This window comes from Caretta caretta, chromosome 4 (genome assembly GCF_965140235.1).
Source record: "Caretta caretta isolate rCarCar2 chromosome 4, rCarCar1.hap1, whole genome shotgun sequence".
NCBI classification, from domain to species: Eukaryota; Metazoa; Chordata; order Testudines; family Cheloniidae; genus Caretta; species Caretta caretta.
The window spans coordinates 19383670-19397572 of NC_134209.1; the positions used below are offsets into that span (position 1 = coordinate 19383670).

Consider the following 13903-nt stretch of genomic DNA (forward strand, 5'->3'; position numbering starts at 1 on the left):
GGCGCTGTAACTTGCCGCGCTCGGGGTGGGGTGGGGGTGTTTTTTCACACCCCTGAGCGAGAAAGTTGCAGCGCTGTAAAGTGCCAGGGTAGCCATAGCCAATCCTTCTATTCTACTGGCTGGCTGAAAGTCACGGTGAATCGCAGGAAGCCGGGGGGTGCAGGGCCCTGACTCCCCCTCACACCATGACATACCCAGAAAGAGATAATACAGCTACAAGTTCTTCTACCTCCCACTTGGACATCTATCCAAAAATCCAGGAGCAGGACAAGGAATGGTACCATTAAAAGTAACATCTCCGGGGCGTCCATAGCATGACAGCAAAAGGGGATTGTGGAAGTCAACGTGCTGTGAAGGCAGCATTCCCCCCTTCACACTTCTGTGTAAAGAGGAGGATGAAGGAAGAATCCTCCACACATGGATCAACACAGGATGATCTGGACCAATAAGCCCACCACTGTTTAGCATTACCTTAATAGGGGGGTGTTGAGCATGGCAAAAATCATTAATCTTCTTCTGCAGCGATAGCCTCGTTTCAGTCAATATGACGCACTGTTGACAAAAAGGTACAAGAAATAATGTCTATCATTGCTGAAAGCCAGTAAGAAAAAGAGATGCATCTTTCCTTTTAGAGTGCGGGTATAAGAAAGCCTCTATTGTGCAGATTTAACCATCACAATTTGAACAGATGTGCTTCTGTTCTATGAACACAGTCTTACAGAAGTGTCTCCAGACAAACAGTGACCACAAAGATGAGAATTCACTCCTCCTCCACAGTCAAATAACCCCTCCCGTGAGTAGTGAGGTTCAAAGCCTAACTCAGACGATTTAAATGCTTGTATTAGTCACAAGAAATATCCGTTTTAAAGGAAAAAAGACATTAAATTCACGTAAACCATGTGAATACCATATTTAAGGTCAAAGCCATAAAGTTAGGAAACAGAAACAATATTGGCTTAATAAATAAATAAAGTTAAGAAAATATGCATGGTCTCGTATGTTCTAATGCAAATGACTTGCACCAACACTTGAAGCGTGTACAGCTCCAAGCTGCAAACTCACACCAACATGCAAACACGCTTTTAAAAATTTAGGACTTTGTTGCCACTAAATAATTAATTTGATCATATTGCATATATGTAGCATGTTCCATTCCTGTGTTTTTCAGGTTAAACGTGAAAGCTCAATAATATCACAGCTTGTTATAAAGTGTATACAATATAATACAAGTTGTACAATACAGCCAGGTCAGCTTTACAGTAGAAACTTCATCTTTGCCATTCTCTGTCTTTGAATTTAAATTGTGAAACAATCTGAAAACATTTAGCTATTTACTGACAGCTTTAATTTCAATGTCAGGAACACGTTCGCTCAGTCTTGCAAAATTATTGTTAAAATTTTTACCAGCCCAGGCACAATACCTATTCATCTTCTTTAGAACATGATGAAAAAACCTAGTTTGGGGAGTTTTGTTTAACTTCAGATAAAAGGAGAAGCGACTCACTCTGGTCAGGCAGAATGTTGCACAGCTACTTTAAATAAATACTACATACCTGATACTTTTTTAGAAAGGAGATGTCTGTGGTTTCATCGAGTGGTGCAGTGGATGATAAGACATGGACGTATGGGTTGAGCTCTGCGATGTGAGGAAGTGTAGCCTCAGCTCTGAAACAATAGCCTTCTGGTTTGCATCCATTTATAAACTGTATTGTTAACATGGCTCATTCCACAAGTTCAATAGCATCCTCCAATCAATTCCCAGAACGCTTATTTCTTGAGAGTTTTCTTTTAGGATAAACACTTACTGAAACTGACTATTCATGCTTCCTCACCTTTATAATCTACCATATGTGCTCTCATATCTCTGGCTCCATCAACCAGATAACAAGATTTAGAGTCTGACCGCTAACACTTTTTAATATTTGCTTTGGAAGAGTGGAAGACTACAAATAAGGTGTTTATTGGCTTTCTTCAGCCAACATTGAAAAGATGGAAAAGAAATGCATTTCTGCTCTTTCATTATCTAGAAGGAAACAATCACTGCTTACACGCTGCTAGCTATGGGAAGTCAGATGTGCAGAGCAAACAGGACTCAATCCCACTTTAGAATGCTCTCCCTTTATACCTGGGCACTGTGCTCAAAGGCAATGACTCCAATAGAACAAGATGTAATGCACACTAAATATACTACATAAAATATACATCATAGCCAATGGAAAAACTAACATGCTTGTTACACGAAAGTGACAGACAGTAGATTGCTCAAATACATCTAAGTAACTGTACTGACCTGTTCCTTAGATTTATAACATCATCTTCACAGATGAAGAAGTTGGTTCCCAAATCCCATGTCTTGCACTGCTTGGTATCATGAACTGTAAGAGCCTTTAAAGACATTCAGGACGAGAGTGTTAAAACCAACAAATCATGGAACATGAATTGAAAGAAATTCACATAGTCACGGTACACTTCAGCCTAGGTATCATGCTCAATACTGAGATTCTGAAGAACTTATACTGCAGTTACACTAAGCGAGCTAGATAGAAGTGCTAGATGTACGGCTTTAATTAAAAACATCAGACTCCACACCTTTTCTTACTGCTATTGAATAAATAATTCAATCAGAGAATATGTCTGCATTTCAACATTTTGCTCAGTATATAACATAACAACAACAATGCTTGTTTAAGGTATGAAACTTGATTATTCATAGCCACTAACTGTAACTGGTAAAAAATACTAAAAGCTGTCACTGCAATATTTTTTCACCAAAAATGGAAGATTCCCTCTCTGACCCAGAAATGGGCTGCAGTGCTGCTAGCCACCACTAGGAGTCAATGGACTCAGCAGAACCCAGCTTGCACATAGAAGACCCTTCCGGGGGGGAGAGAAAGGGAGCTAGAGAGTTCCTGGCAGCTGCAGTCCCCAGCATGCCCTGAGAGGAGAGGGCGGAGCACAGGAAACTCTGTGCAAGCCGGGGACTGAGCATCAGACTGTTTCTCCCTCTGGATCCTTGAGCTCGCAGGGCAGGGGGGAAAGAAGAGAAGGAGACAGGTGTCTGGGAAAGCGGAGGCCCCGCACCTGGGCTTTGGCAGAGGAGGTGGTGGGGGTATCTGGGCTGGGGAGGGCCCTGCACTTGGGCTCTGGGAAGGGGGAGGGGTTGTGAGTGTCCAGCCCCTGGCTGGGATCTGGGGGGCGAAGGGGGCAGAGAAACAGGAACTGGGTTGTCAAAGAGATTCTTTAACTCTGTACTCCTGGGGGAATTTTTGTGTGTGTCTGTATTGTTACAAACACACTTACTGACAGGTATTTTGAAATAAATTACCAACATAATTGAAACTGGCGTGATTATGTAATGTTATTTTGACAAATAAAATTTGCAGAATTTTAAAATATTGTGCGCAGAATTTTTAATTTTTTGGTGCAGAATTCCCCCAGGAGTATGTATTTCAGAGTTCTTTTTCAAAAGGGTCCTTCTATGAGAAGAAGACTAACGAGAGAATCAGAATGTTCTTCTGGAACAAGTATAGCCTGTCTTATCAGCACTTTGTGATAAAACTATAGATTCCTCAATCATTTGATCCCTGAACAAGAACATTCCCAGTCACTGCAAAAATGAAAATGTTACTTAACTAAAAGGAAATTTATACCAATTCCTTTTACAACAAAAAAAATTTACATACCTTTATTCCAGCTAGAACTATATTCTTAGCTGAAAGTGAAAAAAAAAAAAAAACGAACATCATTTACAGGATTGAACGTAAAGCTCTTAGTCAGCGGTCATGACCCCATTTTAATGGGGTCGCCAGAGCCAGTATTAGACTTGCTGGGATGGAGGGCTGAAGCTGAAGCCTGAGCTCTCCCTGCACCCGGGGTGGCAGGGCTCAGGCTCTGGCCGGGGAAGTGGGGCTCGGGCTTGGGCCCCCTTTCTCTCCATGCCTCACCCCCAGGGTCATGTAGTAATTTTGTTATCAGAAGGGGGTAGCAGTGCACTGAAGTTTGAAAACCCTGCTCTAAGTGATTGAAAAGTTACCTGCCAGTAGTGAAATGGCTCATACCTTCTATTTACATAAAAATTTAACAGCTGGCAGCAGTCACATATCTTTCTGAATAACTTTTTTTTAAAGCCAGTTCAGCTCCTTAGTGGAAATCTCAGAGAAAGCAGAAGGAGCTTTTTATCCCTCACCTGTGAACTGCATTCATTTTCTGGCAACCCTATATCCAACAAGCACCATTACAGGAACTCTAATCGAAGAAAGGGCTATCATTACCATTTAAAAAGACTATGCACACAACTGTGGTGTCAGATAAAAGTCCCAATAAAGTCCGCAGAAGGGACCGTATGCCGGATAAAAATTGACAGGGCACAGGAGCACTCTGCTGACATGTCCCTTCCCATCCAAAGCAGAAGTCCCAGGTCAGAGGTCCCCTATGCCAGATGACCAGCTCTGGTCATCATTCTCAGATGACCAGCTAGGGCTAAATTCTAACAACTTTCCCCCACTCATCGAGTGAAAATCCGGCCTGTAGTTTCAGATTATTTAATTGTATAAATTCACAGATTAAGGCCAGAAGGGACCATTATGATCTAGTCTGACCTTCTGCATAACACAGGCCAAAGAATTTCACCCAATAATTTCTGCATCAATTTAACAGCATAAATAGCCATACAAATGTATTTCAAAATGCTTTACAACGTCTAGCTATAAAAATATGTCTATATTACATATTGTGGTTCTGCTCTATGTACATATGTTGTACATGTATTCACTCAATGTACACTAAATTATTTTTTCTTAAATATACCTTTAATAAATTTATATATCAGTGCTACTTAGTAAACTTACCAATCTCCACACCAAGTCCACCCAGACCACTCAGGAATACATTGGATTGGGCCATCTTCTGCATTGCTGTGTCTCCAAGAACATACCTCTGCCGACTACAAGCAAGAAACAAAAAAACACAGAAATAGAACTCCCTCCAAAATAAGTACACGCTATTTCAAGAATTTGCAGGTATTTTCACTTGCAAATTGCCAGCCCTGCAAATTCAGCCTGGGTTCTGATAGCCAAGCCAGCTTCTTTCCATCTCTCAGACTGTCACCAACAATAAAAGCTCTGCAGACCAAATTACGCCATTAGTAAAACATATAGAACCCCATCAGCCATTCGAAGATTTGCACAGATGTAACTAAGGACAATCTAAAAACAGTGGGATTGCAGAGCAATTTAAGGACACAGAGATTCTGCAAGTCAAAGTATTAGTTATGATGCATGAATTGAAAATGTTACGAATTATACCTGATAGGACACGCACACAACTGCTGCGAATTATACCTGATAGGACACGCACAGTTCGAATCTAAGCTGAGGCACATAAACAAAGTCCACAACTGCAGAGTTCCCAAAAAACACCAAGTTTATTACACTCGAGCATGATGCCCCCCCCGCTAGCCAGGAGGGGACCCCGAATACAGATTATACAAAGGTTATATACTTTTTAGCAAAGCATGTTGCCCTCATGCATCGGAAACCGTAGCCAATAAACAAACCCTTTTCTTATCTACCACCTATCGCTGCTTGGTGCATTCCTCGTGCTAAACCAGTATGTTAATTACACAGCATGGTCCTAAAGCCATGCATCAGTAACTTTTATTATCAGGATGGGAGGCCTCACATCAAAGGCCAGGAGATAGGGAGTTAGAGACTGACAAAAAACAGATACTGGGAGTCAAGGCAGGCTGGAGACAAGGAGGAGGATTTTCACAGGGATGCAGTATCTAAGGAACACTCCTCCTGGTGCATGATGTGTTTACTTTTAGACAATGATGGGCCCCAAACCAAAATGGAGTCACATGTGCTAACTTTTCCTTAACAAAAAAAAGCTCTCCTGAGATTCAGAGGCCAAGGCAAGATCAGAGGCCCCAAGGCAAGTTAGAAAACATTTTTTAGTTGCAAACTCAGCATAACTGATATGGAAATCTGTGAGATACAAAGAAAAATTAGTGCGGTTCTACCCTAAAATCTAGCATTGTGGGGCCTGTATTCATTGTAATGTAGTTCAAGACTTATCTCTTCAGGATACATCAGGGTATACTTGGAACTACATCTCTTGCAGGCACAAGCATGCTCAGAACTGGGAATTTTCTTCACCAAATCAGAGTTCAAAGCAGCTCATGTACATCCAACTGCTGAACTGTTAAAGATCTTCAGCTCTCTAAAGTTTCCAACCATCTGGTTTCAACTCAGTATATCAAATTATTTAAATCATTTTGAATTTCATTTACTGTATCAAGAGCAATGACTTATTTTGTAAATAATTAAGCGAGAGAGAGAGAAATTAGGTTTGTCTGATATGCTTCTAAGAATATCAGTACTATAGAAATTAGTCTACCCAAAGATTTGTCGCGTACATTTTTTTTGGCAGGGTGAACAGGAGGAAGAAGTCCTGGGGCAGAGGGGATCAGCAGGAGATCACAAGAAAGGCAAACATGTAAGTGTATACAATGTGTGAAAATACCATGCCACTAAAATGTAAGGGAATTCAGTATGTTTAGAGTATCAAGTCTGGTGCATGGAACATTATTAACTGAGAACTCGCATCTTTCCAAAAAAGAAACTTCTCTCCCTATTTCACCATCTTCAGGGTTACTGTGTTCCAATATAGACAGGTCCTGTTATGGTCATACTGTAGGAGTCATTTAGGGGTTACAAATTGCAAATGGAAGTCTGAGGATCCAATTCTGCCATTTGAGGACAAAGTTTGACTTTTAGAACTTCCATCAAATATTGTGAAAGACAATAATAAAATGTATAACAATAAGATACTAAAATCTACCAACTGTTTAGTTAAAACACATTTGTCATGATTTTCAAACATGAAGAAGAAGGATTTTAATTTCTACAGTATATGTGGAGCTGAACCCACTCTTCTAACATATCATATTCAAATATCTTGCTTTGTCTCTCTCTGTAGTAGAGTTATAGAAGTCTCATTTCCAAGGAAGAAAGAAGGGGCACAGCTGAGGTTTTTGGGGACAGCAAAATTCAATGAGCCCATCAGCACACCATCCTGTTAAGATGTCTTATGAAGCTTTTTATGAGAGGATCACAAGGATTTATGGTGCACTGAATTCCCAGCCTGTTCCAAGGGACCACATTTTTACTGGAAGAATGATGAAAAAACTCTATGAGCTGAAGAAGCCAGCCTGGGCAGGGAGTTTCAAGTTTATCAGACCCTGAACTAGTCAGCAGTCCCCAAGCAGGGTTCAGCACAGTGACTGAGTGGGTAAGTTAGAAAAGAGAAGTGTAGTACAGACAGGTTTGGAGGGGGAAGAAATAAAGAGAGACAGAAATTATGTTTTGAAAAACACAGAATACAGTGTGGAAAAGGCCAGAAGAAAGATAAGGGGTGGAGGGAGAGAGAAGGAGAAGAGGAAATAAATAGAAAACAATAGAAGAAAAGATACACTATAGTCTATTTTAGGAAAGAAAAACAGTGAATGTGGATTGACATCAGGAAGGAAGAGAAAATATACAAAACATAAGGGGTGTAATTATGTATGGCTGACCATACAGTAATTTGACAAATAGTATTAAATAATTTTCACTAGTATTGTTCAGATAATTTGGCACTTACTCTGCAGTAGCTGACCAGTTCTTTAGCTGGACAAATATTTTATATGGCAAGTACCAGTAAAATTAATTAAGTATACAAAAAATAGTCTGCCAACAGCAAGTCACACGTTTTGAAAGACTGTATTAAATAGAAAGTAGAATCACAATGTTACTTGTGTGTACTGTACTTTTAAATGTTTTATTCCTTTAAACTGCAGGGGACACAGCAGCACAGGTATTTTCACTCTGGCTAATAGGCAGCAAATACATTTCAAATCCGGTATTAATGCTGCAGCAAAGTGTATCTACTTGCAGTAATATCAAAGATACATCTTACAGCGATATATCGGGTATGGCATTCTTACCTGTATAAAGCATCCTTACCTGTATAAAGCATCATCGATCTCCATAGAGTCTGTTGCCATGATGTGATATAATTTGTTTGTGCTAGAGGGGAAAAAAAGATGACAAAATGAATAGAGCACGCTAACAAAGGAAACAACTTTATAAATACCTACTATTGTTTTCTTAGTCTCATCAGAAACAAATTAGGCATAGATGAAATACAAAAAACAACACTGATTTGAAGGTCAAACAAGATAATAATGGTTCCTTCCAGCTTTTAAAAAAAATATATCTATGAACTGATGCAGTGTTATATACCCAAAAGTTGAAACACACAAGATTCAAGAAACCAAAAGTTAAGGATCTCAATGCCATTTTAAGTCTGTCCTGTTACAATAAAGAGACGAAATCCCTGATGTAAGTGCAAAACTCAACCCTAACTATGGAGCTGAAACTGACATCTTCATAATGCAGAATTAAATGTGAACTTACTTAGTGCAACATGTCCAAGTTATGCCAGATGAGACACAAAATTTTGAATTTCCTGGCTTTGAGCATGTAAAATTTCACTATATATTAACAGCTGTACATTTTTATTTTTGTTATTCAAATAGGTTCAAAGGATTTGAAGAAATAATAACTGGAAAGAATTATTTGAACCATTCATTTACATGGCTGGGAAAAAGATACTGGTACCACTTCATGAAAGCCAATACATAGCAGAAGTTAAAAAAACCCAAAATATTAGGATGTGTAAAGAATGGAATAGGAAATACTGAAAATTGAATGCCTTTACCTAAATTCAAGTTTATGACAGGGCTTTTTTTAAAAAAATCACATTTAACCACAAGGTAAAGGCCTAGAACTTGGCAGGATTCAAAAAGGATTAGACATTTTTATGAATATAAACATGTAGTTACATTAGATAGAACAAAAATACACTGGATTCAGAGCATAAGTTCAACACTAAGAGATGAATTTAAGAAGAAACTTCCCCTCTGAGCAGGTTATTCCATAATTGTCCAGTTTGGGAATCAAGGCATGTTCCTATGAAAGATCTGGTAGTGGTTCCTATAAGACCGTGGTTCTCAAAGCCGGTCTGCCGCTTGTTCAGGGAAAGCCCCTGGCGGGCCAGACCGGTTTGTTTACCTGCTGAGTCCGCAGGTTCGTCCGATCGTGGCTCCCACTGGCCGCGGTTTGCCGCTCCAGGCCAATGTGGGCTGCGGGAACGGCAGCCAGCACATCCCTTGGCCTGCGCCGCTTCCTGCGGTCCCCATTGGCCTGGAGCGGCGAACCGTGGCCAGTGGGAGCCGAGATCGGCCGAACCTGCAGACACAGCAGGTAAACAAACTGGTCTGGCCCACCAGGGGCTTTCCCTGAACAAGCGGCGGACCGGCTTTGAGAACCACTGCTATAAGAGACATGGTACTTAACTAGATAGACCACTGGTGTGATCCAAAATGGCAATTCCTATAGTTGTCATTAGATGACACATTCAATTCCAATTTCCTAAGCTCTGAGAGTGTTTAAAGTGCACTACACTTAAGAGTGCAAGATGTGAATATCGTGATAAGAGGTCCAACAGAAAGGCTACAAGCTCTTTCTATCAACAGATTGAAGGTAGAGACCCAGAAGGTCTGAACAGTTCTCCTGATGAGAATTCAAATGCTGCAGAAATAGCTTCATTTTAAAGAAATGTCTGTCACGGTTGTTAGGTTCAAAGGTTAATTTTTTATTTATTCGATTCATGAAATGCACCCTAACATGACATCTAACAAAAGTAAAATAAACAAAACCATATACTCTGTCTTATATCTCCTGTTAAAAAAGAAAGAGATTGCTCAAAAAACAAAGCAACTGCTCCAAACCCCCAAGCAAACAGCTGAGAATACATGAGCATCACACCATACTTTAAAGGTAAACAGAATTTTTATTTTCCCCATCACCACATTTGTTTGCAACATCCAGACATTTCTTGATTCATGGTTTTTATTTTTCTAACATACTTTAATGCTATTTTATCTGGCCTTTTAGTTCAGTGGTCAATAACATTTAAGATGTCTACCTCACCTCTGATACTGTAATCTAGATATCATTGAAGAATAGAGCAAAGAAGAACTTTCTAGGCCAAGCCGTTTTTGATATTTGTTTTTAAAAAAATTGTTAAGACTTTTCAAATGAAAAAACATTTCTTCCCTCACACCAGCAAAATAAAGTCTAGTATCCCAGAAAACAATAGCCTGATCAATTCAAACTTTCCAAAAAATGTCTCCCATAGCCAGCTACAACTCATGTCACATTTCAGGCAGAATGAATTTTTACTGAAAGTAAAAAAATTGCAGGTGTAATGCAGAGGTAAAAAATATGTTTATAGTGGAAAATGAACTACGACACTTTACCAATTAAAGTGTTTCTACAGTTTATGCATACAGGACCATGTCATGCAACTTTATACATGAGCCAGCAGGTATCAGCTTTTAAGGACAAGATGTCACATATATCCATATTCTCCTCCTTTACAGAAAGCCCAGCTGCCTGTACTGTAGTGGTGTGCTGCTGCTGGTGGCTGACTCACCTCCCTGTCACTCACCATGCAGCTGAGAATGTACTACCACCTGTAAATTCCCAGTCTTGTGTGAACAGTAAGGTTGAATTAGACATGAGAACCTTCTTACATATCCAGGCTTGGAAGAATTCAATTTTTATCAGTAAATGGTGGTGAACATCGATTTAACCATATACACACACAAACCGGCCAAAAAATATTTCCATCTATAATAATCAAAATTGACAGATAGGCAAAGAAAGAAAATGCTGCTTTTAGAGTAACAGCCGTGTTAGTCTGTATTCGCAAAAAGAAAAGGAGTACCTGTGGCACCTTAGAGACTAACCAATTTATTTGAGCATGAGCTTTCGTGAGCTACAGCTCACTTCATCGGATGCATACTGTGGAAACTGCAGAAGACATTATATACACACAGAGACCATGAAACAATACCTCCTCCCACCCCACTGTCCTGCTGGTAATAGCTTATCTAAAGTGATCAGCTCTAGACACTAGGGTCATCTAATCCATAAAGCATTTATTATTTATACAGAACTATAAATGCAGATGGCACTTCTCACAAATGCTCTGCCTCTGGTATGTTTCCCCCTCACTCTGCACCAATAGGCTTTTTCTACACTGTGAATATCTCCCTTAGTCATTACAGCACAAGAGAGCTCCACCAACACTAACAGTAGAAGCAACAACACATACTGACTTCTAGGTTTACCATCACCATATCATCTAGACTAGACATACTAGAGGTATGGCTGGCCTGACTGATAAAAACACCTGCAGCTAGTCTGCACTAGTGCCCCCACCATTGCTAGCATCAGTGCTATGCACCAACAATGACACCACTTCACAAAAACTACAGCCAAGACACATCCTGTTTGCCTTATCCCATTCTAGATCACATCCAGGGCAGGATGGTAATTCAGTCTCTATGTCTAATAATCTGATCATTTTGTTGAGACCACCAAGGGTGCCAGTCAGCTCCAGTTACAGGATTTTTGCTGTCCTACACAACTGAAATGTGTGCCCCATTAAGCTCACAATCTCACACTCCAACAGCACTATTTGCCTAATGTTTAAAAGACTTCTGCAAGTATCCATTTTACTTCAAGGCAAAGACAATTATGCTGTCACTTGCTATATGAACATATGTGCTACAAATTAGATTGAAATCCTAATCATTTGGTAGGGAAAATGATATGTAAGATTTGTGGTATGAAACTGTGGCACTTACTCAAAAGGAAGAGCACACAAATATTCTGGTATTTGGTTAGTTCAGATATAGTGGGAGGTCAGCAGGATCTGTTTCAGCCACTTCTGGTTGCTGGTAAGAGTTCAGAAGGGCTTCCCTGCAGCAAGAAATTGAAGGAGAGGATGGATGAAGGGGAAAGTGGTTTGTATGAATATGAAAAATCTCAGAGATGACCAATGACTGTAAAGGTAATGCACACACCTGTAAGGACAGTAAAACAGGGGAAAAGGGAGGGAAATATGGGAAATGAAAAGGGAAAAAGGGCTACAACTGTTGTGATATTTTATATGGAAAATAAAGGATCCTACACATCCAATATGGAAAAAATGAGACCTAAATAAGTGCCTCATACAACCATATCCCTCTCTATATCCCCAATACTCATATTCCTATAACCCCGTCCATCCACTACCACCCATTCATTCTTATACCTCTCCGCTCATATCTCCACCCGTCTCCACCCGCCAGAATCCACCCCACACACCAACCCCAACACTCACCCCCCCAAAACCCCTCACACACTCCAGCCATGAGTCCCTCCGCCAGACACACCCCTTCTTACACCCTCCAGAACCTCCATCCCGCACCCACACGCCACTCCTGAATCACCATGGGGGACGGTGTCAAGCATGTCCCACCCCCTTCCCCCCACAACCTCCCCCCACAACCCCTCCCATACGCCACCAACCTCCCCCCACAACCCCCTCCCACCCCCACTCCCCTATACCCCACCAACCTCCCCCCACAAGCCCCACATACTCCACCTACCTCCCCCCACAACCTCCCCCCACCCCCCTATACCCACCAACCTCCCCCCACAAGCCCCACATACTCCACCTACCTCCCCCCACAACCTCCCCCACCCCCCTATACCCACCAACCTCCCCCCACAACCCCCTCCCACCCCCACTCCCCTATACCCCACCAACCTCCCCCCACAACCCCCCACACCCCACCAACCTCCCCCCACAACCCCCTCCCACCCCCACTCCCCTATACCCCACCAACCTCCCCCCACAAGCCCCACATACTCCACCTACCTCCCCCCACAACCTCCCCCCACCCCCTATACCCACCAACCTCCCCCCACAAGCCCCACATACTCCACCTACCTCCCCCCACAACCTCCCCCACCCCCCTATACCCACCAACCTCCCCCCACAACCCCCTCCCACCCCCACTCCCCTATACCCCACCAACCTCCCCCCACAAGCCCCACATACTCCACCTACCTCCCCCCACAACCTCCCCCCACCCCCCTATACCCACCAACCTCCCCCCACAACCCCCACTCCCCTATACCCCACCAACCTCCCCCCACAAGCCCCACATACTCCACCAACCTCCCCCCACAACCCCCACCCACCTACCTATACCCCGCCCCCCCCATGCCCTCCTCTAGGCCCGCAGCGCGGCGGGGAGAGGATACGGATGCGACCGGCCCGGGCCTCGCCTCACCCCGCCGGCGCGGCCGGGCCCACTGCCCGCAGCTGCCCGCCAACGGGGCCCGCTGCCCGGCCCGGGGCTCACCGCGTGGCGGGGTTCGGCTGCCAGCTTCCCGCTGCGAGGCCTGGGCGCCGCCAACGGCCCGGGGGGTGAAGCAGCAGCTGCAGCCGGGCCGGTGCCTGAGCCAGCGCTTCCCCGCCTGCGCGACAGAAAGGGGCCGGGCTCCCGCCGCCGCCAATCCCCGCCGCCCCGGCCCGGCCCGGCCCGGCCCCCGGATCCGTCCCCGCGCTGCGCGGCCCCTGCCAGCTCTGTGCAGTGCCCCGGGCCCTGCCCCCGGCCCACTACAGAGCTGCAGCCCCTGCACCCCGCAGCCAGTCCCAGCCCAGAGCCCTGGGGGCCCTGCCCCCCGCCCAGTACAGCGCTCCAGCCCCTGCCCGGTACAGAGCCCCGGGCCCTGCCCCCCGCCCAGTACAGCGCTCCAGCCCCTTCACCCCGCCCAGTACAGAGCCCCGGGCCCTGCCCCCCGCCCAGTACAGAGCCCCGGGCCCTGCCCGGTACAGAGCCCCGGGCCCTGCCCCCCGCCCAGTACAGAGCCCCGGGCCCTGCACCCCGCCCAGTACAGCGCTCCAGCCCCTTCACCCAGCCCAGTACAGAGCCCCAGGCCCTGCACCCCACCCAGTA

At 43.7% G+C, this 13903-nt stretch overlaps 1 protein-coding gene across 4 annotated transcripts in view; it reads right to left on the reverse strand.

Moving 5' to 3' along the window:
• UBA6 (ubiquitin like modifier activating enzyme 6) overlaps positions 1 to 13442 on the reverse strand; it is a 52270-nt gene extending 38828 nt beyond the window's left edge. The window contains exons 1-8 of one of the 4 annotated variants that reach the window (XM_048846897.2): positions 13307 to 13442; positions 11759 to 11873; positions 8004 to 8066; positions 4848 to 4942; positions 3684 to 3712; positions 2291 to 2385; positions 1554 to 1665; positions 472 to 552 (exon numbers count right to left, since the gene is read on the reverse strand). In XM_048846897.2, the coding sequence (XP_048702854.2) occupies positions 472 to 552; positions 1554 to 1665; positions 2291 to 2385; positions 3684 to 3712; positions 4848 to 4942; positions 8004 to 8044 (453 nt within the window). In that variant the 5' untranslated portion in view covers positions 8045 to 8066; positions 11759 to 11873; positions 13307 to 13442. Of the gene's footprint in view, positions 1 to 471; positions 553 to 1553; positions 1666 to 2290; positions 2386 to 3683; positions 3713 to 4847; positions 4943 to 8003; positions 8067 to 11758; positions 11874 to 11977; positions 12213 to 13234 lie in introns of those variants that run through there. The other 3 variants (XM_048846898.2, XM_048846899.2, XM_048846900.2) reach the window with 3 other exon arrangements.
• Between the last annotated feature and the right edge of the window lie 461 nt (positions 13443 to 13903).